Source organism: Hemitrygon akajei, chromosome 2, assembly GCF_048418815.1.
Source record: "Hemitrygon akajei chromosome 2, sHemAka1.3, whole genome shotgun sequence".
Taxonomy (NCBI): Eukaryota; Metazoa; Chordata; class Chondrichthyes; order Myliobatiformes; family Dasyatidae; genus Hemitrygon; species Hemitrygon akajei.
In genome coordinates, this window is record NC_133125.1 from 167,326,685 (window position 1) to 167,350,995 (window position 24,311).

Sequence of the window (24,311 nt, forward strand, 5' to 3'; positions counted from 1 at the left end):
CTACCCTACGCTTATCAGGCTCTTGAACAGACCTCTCATATGGTAAAGCTGAAGTCTTGATCTATAAGTAGTTTAGCAAAAGCTGGAAATCCAAAGTAACAAACAGAAAATGTTGGAGGAACTCAGCAGACTGGGCAGATTCTATGGAGGGGAATGAGCAATTAACGTTTTGGGCTGAGACCTTTCCTTTCCTCAGGACTGGAAAGGAAGGGGGAAGATGCCAGACTAAAAAGGTGGGGGAATGGACGGAAAATAACTAGAAGTTGATAGGTGAAGCCAGGTGGGTGGGAAACTGTTTCCACTCACCCACTGGCCAGGGAACGTTTACAGCTTATCCCCAGGGTCACCCTAGTTTCACCCCGTCACAGGCATTCCCCACACTGCCCCACCCTCTTGCCGCTGTCTGTAATAGGTTTGTATGTTTTCCCCATGATGGCGTGGATTTCCTCTGGTTGCTCCGGTTTCCTTCCACATTCCAAAGGCGTACAGTTAGCATTATGTTTAACGGATTCCGACCGTGCTATGATGGCGTCGGCAGCATGGCGACACTTGCAGATGCCCAGCAGAATCCTTGCTGATTTGATTTGACGCAAACAACACATTTCCTTGGATACTTTGATGTACGTGTAACAAATAAAAGTTAATCATTATCTTTTAATAAAGCTAATCATTTGTTTCCTTTCCAGTTCTGATGAAGGGCCTTCAATGTGAAATATTGACTCTCTTTCTCTTCCCACAGAAATGGCCTAACTTGCTGAAATTTTCCAGAATTTTCTGTTTTTATTTTGCCATCTCTTGTAGACCTGGTTAACAATTGGCATTGCCCTGAATCAATTTTCCACTCTCACCCCCTCCACTCCATACCTCCTACATCCGGGATTTTTGCTGCCTCAGCAGAGTAGCCAGAAGAAGCAAAGACCAAACCCACCCTGGACATTCCCTTCTCTCTTCTCCCATTGGGCACAAGATACTTGATTTCTAACTACTAGACCTCATTGTTTACTTGTATGGTTTCATCTGTTGTTAATTACTTATTACTGCATTGTTAGGCAATTAACCTTCGACATCAGGTTGGCCATTATATAATTGCTTATACTGTATATTTATCCATTCGTTAGTCAGCAGCACTTTTATGAGTCTGTGGAATTTTAATCAACAATGGAATCTAACTTTCGTGAGAACGCTTATCGGTACTGTCTCTTTACTCAGTTCCTTGTGTACTGTAACACGTAGGTAAACAATAAAAACATCTTCAAACTATAACTACGCTGGGACTGGAGTTTCCCTATCTGCCTAGCTTGAGAAACAGGAGTAACTCCTGTGCTAGGACAGAATAGTTCCCTAGTGGGATCATTGCAATGATCTCACAGTTGTCATGATCTGCATGTTATTGTTTAGCTGCATTGCACCTTCTCTGTACTTTACTCTCCATTCTGTTCTTGCTTTACCTTGTACCTCTTCAGTGCAGTGTGTAATGATTTGATCTGTATATTCAAGCTCAAGTTTATTGTTATACACCAGTACACATGAACACTGCCAAACAGAACAATGTTTCTCCAGACCAAGGTGCATAGCACAGTACACATAACTCACACACAACACGTAAAGTAATATTGCCACAAATCAATTGACAAATAATAAGGTGCACTTATGACGTAAGTTAGAAAGCAAACGGTAGAAGTTACAAACATTACTGGCGCTTCACATGTGAAGCGTGATCTGCAAGTTAGACAAGTTTTTCACCGTATCTCGGTACACGTGACAATATGAAACCAACACCGAGACTCTCCTTGTTCCTCCATGCCTATACCCTTTTGCATATTTACCTGACGTTCCTCTTGTCCATTGCAGGTGGACATTGACACTAACATTTTGGTCGCTCCTGTGGTCAGGCAGAGGGAGCTGCCTTGGTTCTTCAGCTGGAACAGTAACGCAGAGTTGTTACTCAGATTCACACTGCAGAGGAACAGGGCCTTCAGCTGATCAGATTCATGATGACCAGCAAGTCCCCAACCATACTCGACCCATTCACCAGCCTTCAACCCATTTGCCTTGTCCTGCGAAGTTATCTGCTTCCACCACCGCTTCTGGCAGAGTGATCCAGATTTCCAACGATTCTCTGGGTAAAAAAAAAATTCTTCCCCATGTCCCCTGCTAAACCTCAGACTTCTCACCTTAAACCTATGCTCTCTGTTCTTTGAAACCTCTGCCTGAGTTTGTAGCCCTCTCTGCGTGGCTGGGAGAAAGGGAAAGGGATTTGCTGTTGTTGTTTGTTGCTGCCTGTGTTGTTCTGCTGAACAAGGTGGACATGCTACGTTGGTACTGGAAAATGTGACAACACTTGCGGGCTGTGCCCAGAATATCCTTGGGTGTGTTTGTTGTTAACACAAATGAAGTATTTCACTGTCTGTTTTGATGCATGTGTGATGAATAAATGAAATTGAATCTGATGTGCTGATTGTATTAACTGTAACATCTCAGCTCTGATGAAAAGTTATCAACCTGAGTCGTTGCCTCTGTTTCACTCCTCACGGATGCTTCCCGACCAAGTATCACTGGCATTTTTTGTTTCATTTTAGACTTGCACCACCTCCCCCCACTGTCTTCCCCCCTCCCCTTAACTTTCCGCTACACCCCTTAAAAACACTGCAGTGTAGCCGTTAATGTCACACTATTACAGCGCCAGCAACCCAGGTTCAATTCCCCCTGCTGTCTGTAAGGAGCTTGATCGCTCTCTCTGTGATCGCATGAGTTTCCTCTGGGTACTCCAGTTTCCATCCACATTCCAAAAGGTTAGTTGATTAATTGGGCCTGTTGGGCTGGAATGTGTCTCTAAATAAATAAGGATAACTTTTAAAAAACCACTTAGACAGGAGCAGTCACTCAGGCACAAAACAGCTCGAAGTTAACCGGCTGCCAATGTCAAAGGGAAGGCGGGACAGCTCACAGCAGTGCGCATCACTGGTCGGACAGTGGGGACGTAGAGCTCCGGGTGGACATTCTGGAGATACCAGGAGAAATTCTTACACTGTAGTCGCTTTCTGAGCTGCCTCCTCTCAGAAATGTCACCAAACAAACCCTGAGAAATGGAAGCAGAAACATTTTAGACTCCTTCACAGGACAGTGGGTTCCAAGGTCACCTATGGTGTATCCCTCAGCTCCTGACATTGGTAACTCTGCTGGGACACTGTCCTATTAACCCATTCCTCCTATTGGTATAAGAGTCCTACACTCTCTGAGAAGTTTAAAGGGATTCAGCAGGTCGTTCAAAGACTCTGACAGAAGTCTGTGGATGTACAGTGGAAAGCATTCCAGACGGTTGTATCACGGCCAGCTGTGCGAACTTCAACGCAAGCGGCTGCAGAGTGGTGGACTCATCCAGCCCTCACCACCATCGAGGACCATACGAGAGGTGATGTCTCAGGAAGGTGATATCCATGCACATGCCCTCTTCTGAAAGCTGCCATCAGGCAGGAAGCTCAGGAGCCCGTAGACCCACACCTCAGGGCTCAACAACAGCTCCTTCCCCACGACCATCAGGCAGGAAGCTCAGGAGCCCGTAGACCCACACCTCAGGGCTCAACAACAGCTCCTTCCCCACGACCATCAGGCAGGAAGCTCAGGAGCCCGTAGACCCACACCTCAGGGCTCAACAACAGCTCCTTCCCCACGACCATCAGGCTCTTGAACCGACCTGAAAACCCCCCAACACTACCTCAGACGATATTTCCTTTGACTTGCACTGTCATCTTATATCTATTTTAGTTACTTTTAAGTTTTTGTTTACTATTTCTTGTAAGTTATGTACAATTTACATACCGTAAGTTAATGTAATTTCACAAAATTAGTTTGTCATGTTTAGTTTGCTGCTGCTGCAAAAAACTAATTTCCCTGGCAGTAATACTCTGGGTGTGTATGCCCATGACAATAAGCTTGAACTTGGATACAGTTCCCTCACCTAGTATCAATTACCAGAGCACTACACTTAAATTTATATATTCAGTGTTCATGAAAGCAGTTTGATACTAAAGGTGGATCCTGTACCTTTCAATTCCAGATCTTGAGGTGCCGTTTCAAGAAGGCAACATCCATCATCAAAGATCCCCACCATCTGGCTATGCCATCTTCACACAGCTACCAGCGGGCAGGAGGTACAGAAGCCTGAAGTCCCATTTCACTGGGTTCAGGAACAGCTACATTCATTTGATTCTTGAACCAAATTGCACAACCCTAATCATCATCTCAGTATCACAACACTATGAGCTCTTTGCACTGTAGTGGACATTTATTTGTTCTAATTGTGTTCTCTTTTGTAGAATTTATTTTTTAGTTGCATCTCTGATGCTCAAGTACGTTTTTCATTGCACCTGTGCATATGACAATAAACTCAATTTCTCAACCACTCCCCCCGGTGCACTCCAATTGTCGTCTCAGAAAAGTTTGATATGTTAGAAACATAGAAACATAGAAAATAGGTGCAGGAGTAGGCCATTCAGCCCTTTGAGCCTGCACCGCCATTCAGTATGATCATGGCTGATCATCCAACTCAGAACCCTGTACCTTCTTTCTCTCCATACCCCCGATCCCTTTAGCCACAAGGGCCATATCTAACTTCCTCTTAAATATAGCCAATGAACCGGCCTCAACTGTTTCCTGTGGCAGAGAATTCCACAGATTCACCACTCTCTGTGTGAAGAAGTTGTTCCTCATCTCGGTCCTAAAAGGCTTCCCCTTTATCCTTAAACTGTGACCCCTCGTTCTGGACTTCCCCAACATTGGAAACAATCCTCCTGCATCTAGCCTGTCCAATCCCTTTAGAATTTTATATGTTTCAATAAGATCCCCCCTCAATCTTCTAAATTCCAGTGAGTATAAGCCTAGTCGATCCAGTCTTTCTTCATATGAAAGTCCTGCCATCCCAGGAATCAATCTGGTGAACCTTCTCTGTACTCCCTCTATGGCAAGAATGTCATTCCTCAGATTAGGGGACCAAAACTGCACACAATATTCTAGGTGCGGTCTCACCAAGGCCTTGTACAACTGCAGTAGAACCTCCTTGCTCCTGTACTCAAATCCTTTTGCTATGAATGCCAACATACTATTTGCCTTTTTCACCACCTGCTGTACCTGCATACCCACTTTCAATGACTGGTGTACAATGACACCCACAGTGTACAATGACACCCAACTGGTGTACAATGACCCCAATCTGAGTGTTTCTTAACTCTCCTGCTCTGGAAATCAACTTCCTCGATACATATTGTCAGGGAGACTCTCATATTCCTTTAAACTAACATCGAAGCTCATCTTCCTTGCGACCTCCGCCGCTTCGTGGACCCGGTCGTAAAAGATATCTTTGTACTCATCCATCCACACCTCAGCCACTCGCACCAGGTTACGATAGACAAAGGGGGATCTACTTGGGGATAAGTAAGGGCTGTTGCTGCGGAACACGTGTCCCACTACGGAGCAGGGTATTATTTCCAGTTGGCCTCCACACTGCCAGACCTGTGGGCAATAGCAGGCAGTCATTTAATTAATAGCCAGCTGCCAATGCAAAAGGGAAGGCGGAACAATTCATGGTGGTGCACAGTGCTGGTCAGATATTTTATTTATTTTATTGACACACTGCACAGAGTAGGCCCTTCAAACCACACCACCCAGCAATCACCCAGTTTAATCCTACCCTAATCACTGGACAACTTACAATGACCAATTCACCTACCAACCGGTAATTCTTTGGAATGTGGGAGAAAACTGGAGCACCCGGAGGAAACCCACGCAGTCATAGGGAGAACGTACAAACTCCTTACAGGCAGCAGCGGGAAATGAACCTGGGTCACTTGTACTGTAAAAAGTTCTGCTTACCACTATGCTACTGTGTGGCCCTGAGATATCAGTGACATACAGCTCTGGGTGGATATTGTGGAGGTACCAGGAGAAATTGTAGTCATTCTATAAGCTGTCTCCTCTCAGAAATATTACCAAAGAAATCCAGAAAAAGGAATGGAGAGATGGTGTGATTTAGAGAGTGGTCCGGTAGCATAGCGGTTATCACAGGGCTTAACAGTCCCAGCTGTAAAATCAGGGTTCAATTTCCACCCCGTCTGTACGTTCTCTGCATGATGGCGTGGGTTTCGTTTGGGTGCTCCCGTTTCTCCCACATTTCAAAGATGTAAAGTTAGAGTTAGGGTTAGTGAGTTGCCAGCTTGCTGTGTTGGCATGGTAACACATGAAGGCTGCCCAACACAATCCTTGCTGACAAGAGAAAATCTGCAGATGCTGGAAATCCATGCAATGCACACAAAATGCTGGAACTCAGCGGGCCAGGTGGCATCTATGGAAAAGAATACTGTCGACGTTTGGGCCGAAACATAGGACTGGTTTAATCCTTGATGATTTAATTTGATACAAATGATGCATTTTGATGTAAGTTTGACAAATAAAGCTAATGTCTTTCTAACAACACACTGGCGTAAACAGAGTCACTACCTCAGGGAACCACGTTCCATCCTGACTTTTGGAGCATGCATGTGCTCTCTGGACCCACATGGGTTCCATTCCTCCCCCCAGAGGTGCTCCAGTTTCCACCCACCTCCCAAAGAAGAGTGGACATGGAGAGGATGTTTCCTGGATCAACAGTTCCATGTGAGCAGCATTTAGCGCACGACAGAGCTTACGTTGCCAGTAATCAGCAGGAGCTCACAAAATGCAGCCACGATCTGCACAAAGTCATCGAGGCAGCGAAACAACAATACAAAGACAAGATTCAGATTCAACTTTCCACCAACAACACACACAGCTTATGGCAAAGTCTGCACACCATCGCAGACTTCAAAGCTAAACACAGTGGAGTTTCTAACATTGATGCTTCTCTCCCAGATTAGCCAAACCTTTTTAATGCTCGATTGGATGTCGCCAATATTGAGCCCCTGAGGAGACCTGCAGATGATGCAACTGGCGGCTTGGTCACCTCTGAGGCCGAAGTACGCTGGTGTTTCGGTGGACAGTCGCAAGGCCGCGGGACCGGACAGCATCCCAGTGTGAGTACTCAAGATGTGCGCGGCACAACTGGCAGGTGTGTTTACAGACATTTTTAATCTCTCCCTCTCCCAGTGCAGAGTGTCCTCCTGCTTTAAAACAACCATCATTGTCTCTGTACCAAAAAAGACCAAGGTAACATGCCTGAACGACTGACTCACCTCAATAATAAGCAAATGCTTTGAGAGACTGCTCAAGGACTACATCTGCAGCTTGCTGCCACACACACTGGAACCCCTACAATTCACCTACTGACACAACCGATTGACAGATGACGCAATAGCCTTAGCTCTACACACCGTCCTTACACATCTGGAGAAGAGGAATGCTTATGTGAGAATGCTGTTCTTGGACTACAGTTCAGCATTCAACACCATAATTCCCTACAGGCTCGACAAGAAGCTTAGAGACCTCGGCCTTCACCCTGCCTTGTGTAGCTGGACTTCCTGTCCGATCACCAGCAGGTGGTAAGAGTGGGCTCCCTCATCTCTGACCCTCAATAGAGGTGACCCTCAGGGCTGTGTACTAAGCCCTGACTATACCCATGACTGCATCACCACCCACCGCTCCAATCTGCTAATTAAATTTGCTGATGACACTACACTGATTGGCCTAATGTCAAATAATAATGAGGCAGCCTACAGAGACAAAGTCATCACCCAGACACAGTGGTGTCAAGAAAACAACCTCTCCCTCAATATTGCAAAAAAAAAGCAACTGGCTGTGGATTACAGGAGGAATGGAGACAGGCTAACCCCTATAGACATCAATGGATCTGGGGTTGGGAGGGTGAACAGCTTTAAGTTCTTCGGCATTCACATCACCGAGGATCTCACGTGGTCTGTACATACCAGCTGTGTGGTTAAAAAAGCACAATAGCGCCTCTTTCACCTCAGACGGTTGAAGAAGTTTGGTATGGCCCCCCAAATTCTAAGAACTTTCTATAGGGGCATGATTGAGAGCATCCTGACTGGCTACATCACTGCCTGGTATGGGAACTGTACTTCCCTCAATCGTAGGACTCTGCAGAGAGTGGTGCGGACAGCTCTGCGCATCTGTAGTTGTGAACTTCCCACTATTCAGGACATTTACAAAGACAGGTGCGTAAAAAGGATCACTGGGGACCCTCGTCCCCCAACCACAAACTGTTTCAGCTGCTACCAGTTGGGAAATGGTACTGCAGCATAAAAGCCAGAACCAACAGGCTCCAGGACAACTTCTTCCACCAGGCCATCAGACTGATTAATTCATGCTGACACAAGTGAATTTCTATGTTATATTGACTATCCTGTTGTGCATAATATTTATTATAAATTACTATAATTGCACATTTCACATGTCACATTTGATTTTTACTCATTATGTAAGATGTAAGTAAGAAAGTCAATTCAATTCAATCCTTATAGTGGGATGTATAGGACCAGAGGGCACAGCCTCAGAATGCAAGGACATCCATTTAGAGAGAAGAAATTTCTTCAACCAGAAGGTGGTGAATCTGTGAAATTCTTTGCCAAAGACAACTGTGGAAGCCAAGTCATTGAGTATATTTAATGTGGAACTTGGTAGATTCTTGATTAGTCATGGTTTCATTGGTTACAGGGAGATGGCAGGAGGTTCAGGTTGAGAGGAAAAATAAGTCAGCCATGATCAAATGGTAGAGAAGACTTGATGGCTTGAATGGTCTAATTCTGTTCCTTTGTTGGGTGGTCAGCACAGACTCAGTGAGCCAAAGGGCCTATTTCCATGCTGTCTGTCTCTATGACAAATAGGAGCAAAGGGAGCCCACACAGCCTTCAATCTTCTACAAGATGCTACTTGGAACTTACTCCTTTGATCAAACATTTGGCCATCAGTCCTAAAATACAGCAACGCATGTGAAGTGCTCGAGGAACTTTACAGGTCAGAGAGCATCTATGGAAATGAATAAACAGTCAACATTTCAGGCCCATCAGGACTGAGAAGGAATGGACAAGATGCCAGAATAAAAAGGTGGGGGAAGGAGACTAGCTGGAAGCTGATTGGTGAAGCCAGCTGGGAAAGGTCGAGGGCTGGAGAAGAAGGAATCTGACAGGAGAGGCAAGTGAACCACAGCAGGAAAAAAGGAAGGAAGGAACCCAGGAGGAAGTGATAGGCTGTTCAGAAAAGGTAAATGTTATGGTGGGGAATAGAGGAAGGGAGGGGGAGAATTTGTTTACCAGAAAGAGAAATCGATATTCAAGCCATCAGGTTGGAGGCTACCCAAACGGAATATAAGGTGTTGCTCCTCCACCCTGAGGGTGGCCTCATCTCGGCACAAGAGGAGGCCACGGACCAATACATTGGAATGGGAATGGGATTGGAAATGGGAATTAAAATGTTTGGTCACCAGTAAGTCTTGCTTGTGGTGGCTGGTGTGGAGGTGCATGACAAATTGGTTCCCCCAATTTAAAACAAGTCTCACCAACGTGGAGCAGGCCAATCAGGGTACCGGACACAATAGGCGACCCCAGCAGATTCGTAGGTGAAGTGTGGCCTCAGCTGGAAGGACTGTTTGGGAAGCTGAATGGAGGTGAGGGAGAAGGTGTATGGATATGTGTAGCAGTTAGGCCGCTTGCAGGGATAAGTGCCAGGTGGAAGATTAACCGGAAGGGATGAATGGCCAAGGGAATTGTGGAGGGAGCGATCCCTGCAGAAAGTGGGGGGGGGGGGGAATTAAAGATATGTTTAGTGGTGGGACCCTTTTGGAAATACTGGAAGTTGCGGAAGATAATGTGTTGAAAGCGAAGGCTCATGGGGTGGTAGGTAAGGATAAGAGGAACTCTATCACTATGAGGGTGACAGGAAGATGGGGTGAGTGCAGATGTACAGGAAATGGAGGAGATGAGGATGAGGGCAGCATCAATACGTAAAATGCTGTTCTTTAAGGAAAACATCTCTGATGTCCTGGAACTGAAAGCCCCGTCCTAGGAACAGATGTGGCAGAGATGAAGGAACTGAGCATTTTTACAGGAGATAGTGTGGGAAGAGGTATAGTTGAGATAACCGTGGGAATCAGTAGGTTTATAAAAGATGCCAGTTGACAGTTTGTCTCCAGAGATGGAGACAGAGAGATCGAGAAGGGAAAGGGAAGTGTCAGAAATGGACAAAGTGAATTTAAGGGCAGGGTGGAAGGTAGAGGCAAAATTGATGAAATGACAAGCTCAGCATTGGTGCATGAAGAAGTGCTAATGCAGTGGTCAATGCAGCAGAGGAAGAGTTGGGGAGTATTACCAGGGAAGGATTGGAACATTGACTAGTCAATGAAGAGGCAGGCATAGCTGGACCTATGCAAGTGCCCATGGCTACCCCTCGAGTTTGGAGAAAGTGGGAGGAGCCAAAGGAAAAATTGTTCAGGGCGAGGACCTGTTCTGCCAGATGAAGGAGGCTGATGGTGGAGGGGGATTAGTTGGTTCTTTTTCGCAAGAGAGCTTTGAGGCCTTCTTGATGGGGGTTAGAGGTGCATAGGGACTGAACATCCATGGTGAACGAAAGGCTGGTCAGGGCCAGGGAATTGAAAGATAGTGAGGAGATCGAGGGCATGAGAAGTGTCATGGATTGGAAGGGCAGGGACTGAACCAACAGAGATAAAATAGAATCAAAATATGAGGACACAGGTTGTGGTGTGGGTGATCAAGTTGAAACACACAAGACACAGTAGGGGTTGTGTGGGGGAAATGTTGAGAAGCTGCTTCCCCTTGATGGAGAATCCAGAATTACAAAATACTGGAAACACTCAGCAGGTCAGGCAGCATCTGTGCAGAGAGAAACATTTCAGGTCAAACACCTCTCAGAGAAGGATATAATACTGGTCTGTGTAATTTATGAAGAGAAGTTACAGAAATTAGTGTATTTAGATTTTATTTTAAGGGCAGATTTGAATGAGTTTTGTTTCAGGAAAGATCAACTGGTCAAAGCTTTGCAAAGAGAAGACAGTCAACTGAGAGAAAGTTATACTCTGAAATGGAGCTAACAGGACTGTCTGCTAGTAGTTGGTATTAGAACTTCTCGAGGTACTGATGGGATGATTGGTCACTTTGGTGCACTGTAAAGGGATATGAACAGTATACATAAGACATAAGAGCAGACCCTTCAGGTCTGTTCCACCATTCCATCATGACTGATTACAATCCCTTTCAACCCTTTCTCTTGCCTTTTCCCCATAACATTCTATGCCCCAGCTAATCAAGAACCAAACAACCTCCACTTTAAATATAGTCAGTGACTTGGTCTCCACAGCCATCTGTGGCAACGAATTCCACAGATTCACCTCCCTCTAGTTAAAAGAAATTCCTCTTCAACTCTACCCCTCTATCCAGAAGCTGTTGCCTTTGGTCCTAGACTCTCCCACCAGAGGAAACATCTCTGCAGGCCTACTCTGTCTAAGACATTCAATATTTGATAGATTGCAATGAGATTTAAGTGAATAAATTTTCCGTAGTTTGTATGTAGAAGAATGATTGAGCAAGAGCCTGTAAAGCCTAAAATGAGCTGAATGTTAAACCAGACAACAGGTATACTGGGTGTATGCTCAACCATGGTGTCATTAAACGGAAGAACAATGGAAAGGGGCTGAATGGCCAGTTGTATTACCCGAAAAGACAGCTCTAGATTCTCTCCGCCCCATATCTCCATCTGCGTGTCGTAGGCACCAAAGTATTCAAAGTAGGCCTTGGACACAGCAAAAAGTTCTCCGGGGATAGTTGGGGTCCTAAAACCAAGCAATAAAACATTGTGTCAGCTCGGTGCAGGAAACCACTGCTGTCCTCTGCTCATTTCCTGCAATGATCCCTGGAAACCAACAGGGGATACAAGAGACCAGAGGAACTCAGCAGGTCTGCGAAAGGAAAAGAAATACCACTGTTTTGGGTAGAGACCTGAGATCAGGACTGAGAGTGGGGAGAACATAAATACATAAGAAATAGGAGCAGGAGGAGGTCATCCTGCACTGCCATCCAATAAGGTCATGACAGATCAGAGGGGGAGATAGCTGGTATAAAGAGAATGGGGAGGGTGTGCAAGTGCCGGCACAAGCAGGGCTGAGGGAATGATAGACAGAAGGAGCCAGGTAAGGAAGGGAGAGAGATTGAGTTGGGAGACAGAGGGAGTGGAGGTGGACAAGTAAGTTTGTTCAAGTTTATTGTCATTTGCCTGTATGTATAAAGAAACAAACAAACCAAACATTCCTCTTGATCACAGTGCTCCGATAATACAAAGTTCAAATTTATTATCAAAGTATGTATATCTTAGACAACATGCACAAAGAACAGAAAAACAAAACATTACTACAAATAAGTTAGTAAAATATAATTCAAAATGCATGCAAAGTGTGTTGTACAGGTAAACAGTAAACAGTTACAGTAAACAGCTCGCTGACCTAGGACCTAGTGATGAGATCTTGGTGGTGGAGGGTATTCATTAGCCTGGGAGAAGAAGCTATTACCCAGTCGGACAGTCCTACTCCTAATGCTTTTGTACCTCCTTCCCGGCAGTAGTGGATCAAAAAGATGGTGGGATGGGTTGTAGATATCCTCAACAATGTTTCGTGCCCTTCGTATTGGGAAAAGGGATGAAGGTGGAGACAATGGCAAAGACTGGAGGGTGGTGAACGGGAGACAAGGGTTATAAATTGTGGAAGCTGAGCAGTGAGGAAGATGGTCATGGAAACCGTTAAGTGAGAGGCAAAGGGAAGGTGGAAGCAGATGGGAGAGGCTATCCAGTGGGTAAAAACCGGTGGGCAGTAAGTGGATGGCAGCAAAGAGGATGAAAATGGGTGAAGAGGGGATGGGTGGGGGATTACAGGTAAAAGAAAAAAACATGAGCAGCAGATGACAGGAGAGAGAGAGAGAGAGAGAGGGAGGGAGAGAGAGAGAGAGAGAGAGAGAGAGAGAGAGAGAGAGAGAGAGAGAGAGAGAGAGAGAGAGAGAGACAGACCCACTGTTGAGGTGAGGGTTACCAGAAGTAGAAAAATGGTTCATACCTTTGGGTTGTAAACTACCTGTGGTGAACGACATATACCTGTCTGGACACCCACCCCCCCCCCCCCCCCCCCCCCCCCCGGCTGACTGCTCCTGTGGCTCCTCCCACGGACCCCGGTATAAACGTGATTGGAGACACAGCCCTGGCCTCAGTCTCCAGGATGTTGTGTGGTGATCACTTGCTGCTTGTTCTTTCTTCCAGCCAATAAAAGCCTATATCTCACCTCACATCTCCGAGAGTTATTGATGGTGCATCAATTTTATTGGCTGGAAGTTTTAAAACATGGAGAGTATTTTACGTCCGGAAAAATTAGACCTGGACCCTCAAGCTCCAGAAGCAGCTCTTGCCTTTGAACTCTGGATTGCATGCTTCCAATCATACTTGGAGGTGATTCCCGTGACTGAGCCTGCCACAATGCACAAAATCCTCCTTTCGAGGGTCAGCCCGAAAGTATTCTCCCTTATCAGGGACCTGCCGACCTACCAAGGGGCACTGGACGCCCTCAAAAGACAGTACCTGCGGCTGGTGAACACCGTCTACACAAGACATCGCTTAGTGACGCAGTGGCAGCGAACCGGCGAGTCGAGCGGGGAGTTTCTCCGAGCCCTACAGACACTCGTGTGGGCCTGCGATTGCAAGGGACTGATGGCAGAACAGCATGTGGAGCTCCTGGTACGAGACGCCTTCGTTACGGGGATCAGGTCAGTGTACGTGTGCCAGCGGCTGCTGGAAAATGCTGATCTTACCTTACGCTCGGCGATCGAGACGGCCGACACGCTGGAGGCTGCTTTGCACAATGATGACGCTGTCCAGCCGCGCAATCCCCCGCTGGTTCCGTGGACGCTGCAGACCCCGCCACCCACGAGCGAATCGACCTCGGCTGCTGCCAGTCGCGAGTCCACGAACTCCCCGAAACCGACCACAGCTGCTGCCAGTTGCAAGTCTGTGCAGTGTTACTTCTGCGGACGCGAAAAGCACCCCCGAAAACGCTGCCCGGCCCAAGAAGCTACCTGCTCCAGCTGCGGAAAGAAGGGCCATTTCGCCAAGGTCTGTAAGTCTGAACCATGAGCGGGGTCGGGCAGCGCTGCATGTGAGGCATGGGGGCGGCCATCTTTGTCGGCGCCACCTCGCCCGGCCTCCAACCCATGGGTGCTTACCAGGCACCAAGATGGCGATTCAACTCTGGCCTCCGTAACCCTCGACCAAAGCGCCCCACACCAGCTTGCAAGGTCAATGATGGACATCCTGGTGGAGGGGCACAGGACTAGCTGCCTGTTTGACACGGGCAGCACTGAGAGTTTTATTCACCCGGACACGGCGCAACGCTGTGGACTCGTGACACAGCCGGTAAGCCAGAGGGTCACCATGGCTTCTGGGTCGCATTCCACAGACATCGGGGGGGGGGGGGGTTGTGTAGCGACATTGGTGGTGCATGGCACAGAATATCGGGACTTTGCGCTACTGGTCATGCCTCAACTGTGCGCGCCTGTGCTATTGGGGCTGGACTTCCAGAGCCACCTCAAAAGTGTGAATATGGCATATGACGGGCCCCTCCCACCACTCACTGTCAGGAATCCTCAGTTTTGTGAGACTTTGTCATATACCCTGCTACTGACTACACACACACACACACCGACCCGCACATCCCACCCAGCACCATGCCGACAGCTGCGCTACTGACACCACTTGCAGCCTCGCTGCCCTCAAGATCCCTCCCCCACCGCTGTTCGCCAACCTGACCCCCGACTGTAAACCGGTGGCAACTAAAAGCAGGAGGTACAGCACGGGGGACAGGGCCTTCATTCAGTCGGAGGTGCAGCGGCTGCTCAGGGAGGGGATCATTGAGCCAAGCACAAGTCCTTGGAGGGCCCAGGTGGTTGTTGTTCGGACTGGGCAGAAAAATAGGATGGGTCGTGGACTATAGCCAGACCATCAATAAGTTCACGCAGCTTGATGCGTACCCCCTACCCCGCATCGCGGATATGGTCAACCAGATAGCTCAGTACAAGGTGTACTCGACAATAGATCTGAAATCCGCTTACCACCAGTTCCCCATCCGCCCAGAGGACCGCCCCTACACCGCCTTCGAGGCGGGCGGCAGGCTCTATCACTTCCTGCGCGTCCCCTTCGGTGTCACGAATGGTGTCTCGGTCTCCCAGAGGGAAATGGACCGGATGGTGGACCAGTGCCAACTGAAGGCCACATTTCCCTATCTGGATAACATCACCATCTGTGGTCACGACTGGCCGGATCACAACACCAACCTCCAATGATTTTTCCAAGTGGCCAAAGCCCTGAACCTTACTTATAACAGGGACAAGTGTGTGTTCGGAACCACCTGACTCGCTATCCTTGGGTATGTCGTGGAGAACAGGGTCATTGGCCCTGATCCAGACCGTATGCGCCCCCTGTTAGAACTCCCTCTTCTCACCACCCTCAGAGCCCTCAGACGGTGCCTGGGCTTCTTTTCCTATTATGCCCAATGGGTCCCTCAGTACGAAGACAAGGCCCGCCCCCTGGTCAAGTCCACCACTTTTCCCCTCTCTGCCGAGGCCCACGCGGCCTTCAGCCGCATTAAAGGGGACATTGCCAAAGCAACGATGCATGCGGTGGACGAGACCATTCCCTTCCAAGTAGAGAGTGATGCCTCCGACTTCGCGCTGGCTGCTACCCTCAATCAGGCAGGCAGGCCAGTAGCATTCTTCTCTCATACCCTTCAAGGCCCTGAAATTCGGCACTCCGCAGTGGAGGAAGAAGCCCAGGCCATAGTGGAGGCACTGGAGGCACTATCTCGCCAACAAAAGGTTCACCTTGCTGACCGACCAACGCTCAGTTGCGTTCATGTTCAGCAACCAACAGCGGGGCAAAATCAAAAATGATAAAATTTTGCGGTGGAGAATAGAACTCTCCACCTACAACTATGATATCCTGTACCGGCCTGGAAGGCTCAATGAGCCCCCTGATGCACTATCCCGGGGAGCGTGTGCCAGCGTGCAGCTCGACCAGCTATACGCCCTCCATGCAGATCTTTGCCACCCGGGGGTCACCCGATTTTACCATTTCGTGAAAGCCCGGAACCTGCCTTACTCCCTTGAGGACATCAGGACGATGACCAGGGACTGCCAAGTCTGCGCTGAGTGCAAACCGCATTTCTACCGTCCTGACAAGGCGCAACTTATCAAGGCTACCCGCCCCTTTGAGCGACTGAGTGTTGACTTTAAGGGCCCCCTTCCCTCCACCGACCGCAATGTCTACTTTCTCAACATTATCGACGAGTACTCGTGGTTCCCATTTGCCATCCCCTGCCCCGACACCACTGCCACGTCCGTCATAAAAGCCCTGCACCAGCTCTTCACTCTGTTTGGATATCCCTGCTATATCCACAGTGATAGACGGTCCTCCTTTATGAGTGATGAGCTGCGCCAGTACCTGCTGGCTAGGGCATTGCTACTAGTAGGACCACGAGCTATAATCCCCGGGGAAATGGACAGGTGGAGAGGGAGAATGCCACAGTGTGGAAGGCCACACTTTTAGCCCTTAAGTCAAAGGGGTTGCCAGTCTCTCGATGGCAGGAGGTCCTCCCCGAGGCACTCCACTCTATCCGCTCTCTGTTGTATACGTCCATCAATGCCAACCCTCATGAGCGCCTCTTTTCTTTTCCCAGGAAGTCTGCCACTGGGACCACCCTACCGGCTGACATCCCCAGGGCCAGTGCTGCTCCGGAAACATGCGCGGAGCAATAAATACTCCCCGCTGGTCGAGAGGGTTCACCTACTACATGCGAACCCCCAGTATGCCTACGTGGTCTTACCTGATGGGCGGGAGGACACGGTCTCCGTCCGCGACCTGGTGCCCGCAGGAGCAGCAGACCACTACCCCGAACACTCCACGGTAACTATGAACCCTGTACCCGAGGTGACACCGCGCACACCAAGCCCTACACAGACATCTCACGACACTCCCACACCGGGCGCCTCGCACACGCATGAGGGATCACTGACGCCTAGTGGGCTGACACCTCCAGTTAGGCCGGAACCAGCACAACCACCGTCTCCGGTGCAATCACCACCGGCACCTCTGCAATCACAGCCGGTGCTACGCAGATTGCAGCGACAGATTCGACCACCTGATAGACTTAACCTGTAAATATACTTGTAAGAAACTTCACCCTATGGGGACTCTCTTTTAAAACAAAGGGGGGTGAATGTGGTGAACTACATATACCTGTCTGGACACGCCCCCCCGCTGACTGCTCCTGTGGCTCCTCCCACGGACCCCGGTATAAAGGCGATTGGAGACACAGCCCTGGCCTCAGTCTCCAGGATGTAGTGTGGTGGTCACTTGCTGCTTGTTCTTTCTTCCAGCCAATAAAAGCCTATACCTCGCCTCACGTCTCCGAGAGTTATTGATGGTGCATCACTACCCAAACAGAATAAGAGTTTAATTCTTTTTTTAGGGGGGGGGGGGACGGTGAAGTTATTTGTCTATTTATTCCAGTGTTCATGAACTATTTTAACCAAAGTACATCTGCTGCGTAGTTGCTGCTGTAATGTTGAGTGAATTCTGGACAATTGGTTTTCACACAAGGCAAGAATTTGAAAATATTGACAGCACTCTGGGGAATGAACCCTCTCCCTGCCCTTTGTTGGAACAGTGGCGTGGAATGTTTCTGGAGGGGGGGAAAGTAATTAGTTTGCCATAACTCTGTTAGGTGTAACTATCATTAACTCCTGGTTCATTATTGTTAATTCCGTCAGGAATGTGATGTTTCACCAAAGTGCTCGGAGCACAGAGGCTGAGTGAAGACTGACAGACGTTCCTAGCATTATGAAACATATAGAGCAGCAGCCAGTATTCTTTTTCTAGCGAGAGGGGGTAAGCTCACAGGAGATGGAGCAAGTACGTTTCTTATACCGAGAATGGGGAGTGCCTGGAAGGCCCAGCTTGAACATAACAGAGGCATTCAAGAGGCTCACACACAGGATGCAGGAAGGATATAGACATGGTGTAGGCAAAAGCGATTAGCATAGTTGGACTTCTGATTACTAATTATATTAGTTCTGAACACTATTGTGGACTGAAAGGCCTGTTCCTGTCCTGTACTGTTTACAACACTGTGGGTCGAAGGGACTGTTCCCGTCCTGTACTGTTTACAACACTGTGGGTCGAAGGGCCTGTTCCTGATCTGTACTGTTTACAACACTGTGGGTCAAAGGGCCTATTCCTGTTCTATACTGTCAAAAACACTGTGGGTCGAAGGGACTGTTCCCGTCCTGTCCTGTTTACAACACTGTGGGTCGAAGGGCCTGTTCCTGATCTGTACTGTTTACAACACTGTGGGTCTAAAGGCCTGTTCCCATTCTGTACTGTTTACAACACTGTGGGTCGAAGGGACTGTTCCCATTCTGTACTGTTTACAACACTGTGGGTCGAAGGGACTGTTCCCGTCCTGTCCTGTTTACAACACTGTGGGTCGAAGGGACTGATCCCATTCTGTACTGTTTACAACACTGTGGGTCGAAGGGACTGTTCCCATTCTGTACTGTTTACAACACTGTGGGTCGAAGGGACTGTTCCCGTCCTGTCCTGTTTACAACACTGTGGGTCGAAGGGACTGTTCCCATTCTGTACTGTTTACAACACTGTGGGTCAAAGGGCCTATTCCTGTTCTATACTGTCAAAAGCACTGTGGGTCAAAGGGACTGTTCCAGATCTGTACCGTTTACAACACTGTGGGTCAAAGGGCCTATTCCTGTTCTATACTGTCAAAAACACTGTGGGTCAAAGGGCCTATTCCTGTTCTATACTGTCAAAAACACTGTGGGTCGAAGGGCCTGTTCATGATCTGTACCGTTTACAACACTGTGGGTCGAAGGGACTGTTCCAGATCTGTACCGTTTACAACACTGTGGGTCGAAGGGACTGTTCCCGTTCTGTCCTGTTTACAACACTGTGGGTCGAAGGGACTGTTCCCGTCCTGTACTGTTTACAACACTGTGGGTCTAAAGGCCTGTTCCCATTCTGTACTGTTTACAACACTGTGGGTCGAAGGGCCTGTTCCTGATCTGTACTGTTTACAACACTGTGGGTCTAAAGGCCTGTTCCGGATCTGTACTGTTTACAACACTGTTGGTCTAAAGGCCTGTTCCGGATCTGTACTGTTAACAACACTGTGGGTCGAAGGGCCTGTTCCGGATCTGTACTGTTTACAACACTGTTGGTCTAAAGGCCTGTTCCGGATCTGTACTGTTTACAACACTGTTGGTCTAAAGGCCTGTTCCGGATCTGTACTGTTTACAACACTGTTGGTCTAAAGGCCTGTTCCCATTCTGTACTGTTTACAACACTGTTGGTCTAAAGGCCTGTTCCGGATCTGTACTCTTTATAACACTGTGGGTCGAAGGGACTGTTCATGATCTGTACTGTTTACAACACTGTGGGTCGAAGGGACTGTTCCCATTCTGTACTGTTTACAACACTGTGGGTCAAAGGGACTGTTCCCATTCTGTACTGTTTACAACACTGTGGGTCAAAGGGACTGTTCCCATTCTGTACTGTTTACAACACTGTGGGTCGAAGGGACTGTTCCCATTCTGTACTCTTTACAACACTGTTGGTCTAAAGGCCTGTTCCCAACCTGTACTGTTCTAAAGCATAAACATGGAAGATGAAATGAATCAGTGAAGAGGTAGTTCAATGAGACTGAAGGCTGCTGTCCTGAAGTGGAAGCTGTTGTCCTTCCTTGCCTCATTCTCGTAGACCTGTAGCTCCTCCCAAGCAAAAGAGAGTGACCAGTCAAAGCTGCCACGGAGGGGGGTGGTATCTGTCGGCGAGGGCTTCTCGACCTGGAAGGTGCGCTGGTCGATGGGGGTGACCTGGGGGCTGACCACCACATGCTCCAGCTTCACTATCCTGGCCAGCAGGGGCTCCAGCCAGCCCTCAAAACACTCGCCTGGGTGGAAACCACAGTCAGTACATCCAATTCCACTGGCAGGTGAGACCACATCTAGACCACCGAGCCTCGAGATTCAGGAGAATACATTTAGGATGGAGGTGAGGAGGGTCTTCCCAGAGAGTAGTGACTCTGTGGAATTCTCCGAAAAGGTTACGCATCAAATAGGTTTAAGACACAGTTACACATGAGATGAAGAGTCCTTGAAAGTGAGTCCATTGGTTGTGGGAACAGTTTAGTGATGGGGCAGGTGAAGTTATGTCCTTTGGTTTAAGAGCCTGATGGTTAAGGAGAAATAACAGTTCCTGAACCAGGTGGTGTGAGACCTGAGGCTCTTGTACCTTCTTCCTGAAGGCAGCAGTGAGAAGAGAGCATGGCCTGGGTGTGAGAGGGTCCCTGATGATGGATGCTGCTTTCTGGCCACAACGCTTCCTGTAGATGTGTTTAATAGGGGCAGAATTTTGTCATTTTGCACATCGAGTCTGCCCCACCATTTCACCATGGCTGATCCATTTTCCTCTCAGCCTCAATTTCCTGCCTACTCCCCGTAACCCTTCATAAACTGATAATGGTGGGGGTGGGCTATGCCCACGATGGACTGTGCTGCATCCACAACATTTTGTAGGATTTTCCATTCAATGGCATTGGTGTTTCCATACCAGGCTGTGATACTCTCCACTACACATCTGTAGAGGTTTGTCAAAGTTTTAGATGTCATTCCAAATCAGTTTGCATATTAGTTGTCAGTCTCTGTGTGAGGTTTCTCATTGATTCTATTGTAGATCTTTGTTCTACTGTGAATGCCCACAACATATCTCAGGGTGGCTTATGGTGACATATACAGTACTTTAAAAATAAACTTACTTTGAACTTATTCAAATTCTCCCTCAGATTCACCCACCTACAGTAGATGGGTAATCAGTCAGTGTCAACCTTCACCTTCAGGACGTGGGGAGAATTGCTTCACAGGGAGAATGTGCAAAACCCACACCAACAGCTCCTGAGGTCGGGATTGAACCGGCTGGAACCACGAGGCAGCCATTCTACAGCTGTGCAAATGTGTCGATTGTACGGACTTCAGTGCTGTTCAACTGTCCCAAACCCTGGTCAACAAGCCACTGCTCCTGTCTCGGCCAGCTCAGTACCCTCTAGCACTATCTCCCTCCTATGGATGCCATCTACTATTCTCCCTGCCTTGTTAAAGCGATCAGCATAATCAAACACTCCACCCACCTGGTCATTCTCTCTTACCCCGTCCCATTGGGCAGAAGACAAAAAAGCCTCAAAGTACATATCATCAAATTAAGGACAGCTTTTATGCTGCTATTTTAAGACTTTTGAACAGACCCAAGTATGATAAGGTGGACTGGACCTCACCATGGCCCTGCATCTTGCATCGTACATCCTGACTAATCAAAAACCTACCAACCTCTGCTTTAAATATACCCAATGACTTGGCCTCGACAGCCATACGTGGTAATGAATTCCACAGATTCACCACTCTCTGGCTAAAGAAATTCCTTCTCATCTGTGTTCCAAAGGGATGGCCTTATATTCTGAGCCATGTCTGCCTATACTGTAGTTTCTCTACACTTTATTCTGCATTGTTTTATTGTTATTCTGTTATCTCAATGCCCAGCATGCAAAATAAAGTTTTTCACTGTACCTCAGTACATGTGACAATAACAAACCAATTACAGATTTTAGTGTGCGCACTGATCTACGCGTTCCAGAAACTCAGGGAATTCATTCTTCTGGCCAAGGGTCTTTATTTATTTCATTTAGAGATACAGCACAGAACAGGCCCTTCCAGCCCAATGACTCACACCGTCCAGCAACCCACCTATTGCACCCTAGCCTGATCACAGGACAATTTACAGCAACCGATTAACCTACTAACCTGTATGTCTCTGGACTGTGGGAGGAAACTGGAGAGCACACACACACACACACACACACACACACACACACACACACACACACACACACACACACACACACACACACACACACACACACACACACACACACACACACACACACACACACACACACACACACACACACACACACACTCTGAATAAACTTCTTACAGACAGCGTCAGAACTGATCTCCTAACTCTGATGCCACGAGCTTTAATTGTGTCACACTAACCACTATGCTACCAAGGCATCCCAGTCTTCAGGTTGAAAGAGTATCTCTTTCTCTTCCCACAGACACAACCTCATCTGTTGAGTGTTTCTAACATTTTCTGTATGTACATTATAGTTAACAACAAATGCTGAATCATTACCGTGCTGCATAAACGGTTGACGCCACTTACAGTGTGAGTCAAGGAAGGCCAGCACTTCTCCCGTTGCTACGGAGCTCCCCAGCAGCCTGGCAGAAACCAACCCCTTCCTTGCTGAATTTCTCAGGACTTTGACCAAGGGGAGATTCTCCATGTATCTGTCCAGTGGTTCCTTCAGATTGACTGGAAGCAAGAAGGCAGATGGTGTCAGTGTCTCCTGATGGAAGCTGCACCTCATGTGACATCCCTCCCATTTCCAACACTCCTTAGCTATAATCCTATGACCCCCCCCCCCCCCCCCCACCGTTTCCTTGGGCTGTGTGAGTCTAGGGAATACATACTCCAATCCTGCCAAACCCGTGAGGTTGGGACGGTCCTCCCACCCCAAACCTCGGTTTGTGTGAATGTTGTGCGATTTGCTGCCGTTTCAACTCACTGCCAAGAAATAAGAGACAGCACCGTCCATATGATTAAAGATATTTAAATATGTTAACTAAAGGGTTAGTAAAGAAAATAAATTAAAAAACAAAGAGGGTCTATTATAATTAAACAGTCAAATGTGCACAAGTTGGAGCTCAACTCTTCCAAAAGTCATATTCACCAATGCTCAGTAGACCTTGGCACCTTGCTCCATCAAATCACGGTCCTCCACCGGGTCGAATCCTATAACCGGTTCTCTCCTGCTCTTCTCTCTTCATCTCCCGCCATACAAAAGACCCCAGTGCACACCAGTGTCCACTCCCCTGATTGGATGGCTCATTTTCCAAAGCACCCATTGTCTATAACCATAACCCAAACACCACTTCTACAGAAAGATCCTTACATTAGCAGTGAAACCTTTCCCAGGGTGTTACATAGTTATACAGCGCGATAACAGGCCCTACAGCTGAACATGTAAATGCTGAAAGTGCCTGTGCTCAGTCAGTAAAGCATCGGACCTTTAGGGCAGCGCGGCAGCAATCAGGGTTTGGGGTTCAATTCCCATCGCAGTTTGTATGTTCTCCCTGTGACTGTGTGGGTTTACTCCTGCTGCTCTGGGTTCCTCACACGTTCCAGAAACATGCAGAGAGTTGTGGGAAGGTTGTGTTGGTATCGGAAGCAGTTGCCCCCAGCATATCCTTGGACAGTGCATTTCACCGTATGTTTCAATGCACATGTGACAAATGAAACTAATCTTTAAAATTTTTGATAGGTGACAGGGAACATTACAAGGGGATTGGGATTGTCCTGTGAGCTAGCACAGACACAATGAGCTGAAATGGCCTCCTAAATTCAGAATGATAGAAAATACAGTAGAAGCCTTTCAGCCCACAACTGTGCCAACATTTTAACCTATTCCAAGATCAATTCGACACTTTGCTCCGGTGTAGCCCCCCAGTTTTCTTTCATCCACGTGCCTATTTAAGAATCAGAATGAGGTTTATTGTCACAGACGTAAGTTATGAAATTTGTTGTTTTAGTGAATACAGGAGCAAAACTGATTGGCAAGTTGGGAGAACACACATCAATCCTCCTCAAGGGGTCAGTGGTGGAAAGGGTGAGTAGCTTCAAATTCCTGGGCTTCATCATCGTAGAGGATCTATCCTGGGCTCAATATATTGATGCAATCATGACGAAGACAGGCCAGAGGTTATACTTCATTAGGAGTTTGAAAAGATTTGATATGTTACCAAATATTCCAGCAGATTTCTACAGAAAGACCCTGGAAAGCACTCCGACTAGTTGCATCACTGTCTGGTATGGAGGCTCCAATACACAGGATTGAAAAAAGCTGCAGAGGGTTGTCGACTCAGCCAGTTCTATCATGGCCACTAGCCACCCCACTACAGAGGACGATCTTCAAAAGGCAGTGCTTCAGGAAGGCAGCATCCGTCATTAAGGACCCCCACCACCTGAGACAAGCCCTCTCCTGATTACACCATCAGGGAGGAAGTATACGAGCCTGAAGACACACACTCAACATTTCTGAAACAGTTTCTTTTCCATTCACCATCTGATTTCAGAACGATCTATGAACTCTTGAACACAAACTC

General features: G+C 47.7%; 1 protein-coding gene across 1 annotated transcript in view; it reads right to left on the bottom strand.

Moving 5' to 3' along the window:
- The window catches only part of LOC140721360 (polypeptide N-acetylgalactosaminyltransferase 6-like), a 46,829-nt gene that overhangs the window by 16,868 nt on the left and 5,650 nt on the right, over positions 1 to 24,311 (bottom strand). Inside the window, exons 5-11 of the mRNA XM_073036203.1 lie at positions 22,312 to 22,461; positions 19,766 to 19,987; positions 17,903 to 17,915; positions 11,650 to 11,767; positions 5,296 to 5,508; positions 2,948 to 3,079; positions 1,827 to 1,919 (exon numbers count right to left, since the gene is read on the bottom strand). Of these exons, the coding sequence (XP_072892304.1) occupies positions 1,827 to 1,919; positions 2,948 to 3,079; positions 5,296 to 5,508; positions 11,650 to 11,767; positions 17,903 to 17,915; positions 19,766 to 19,987; positions 22,312 to 22,461 (941 nt within the window). The remainder of the gene's footprint in view (positions 1 to 1,826; positions 1,920 to 2,947; positions 3,080 to 5,295; positions 5,509 to 11,649; positions 11,768 to 17,902; positions 17,916 to 19,765; positions 19,988 to 22,311; positions 22,462 to 24,311) is intronic.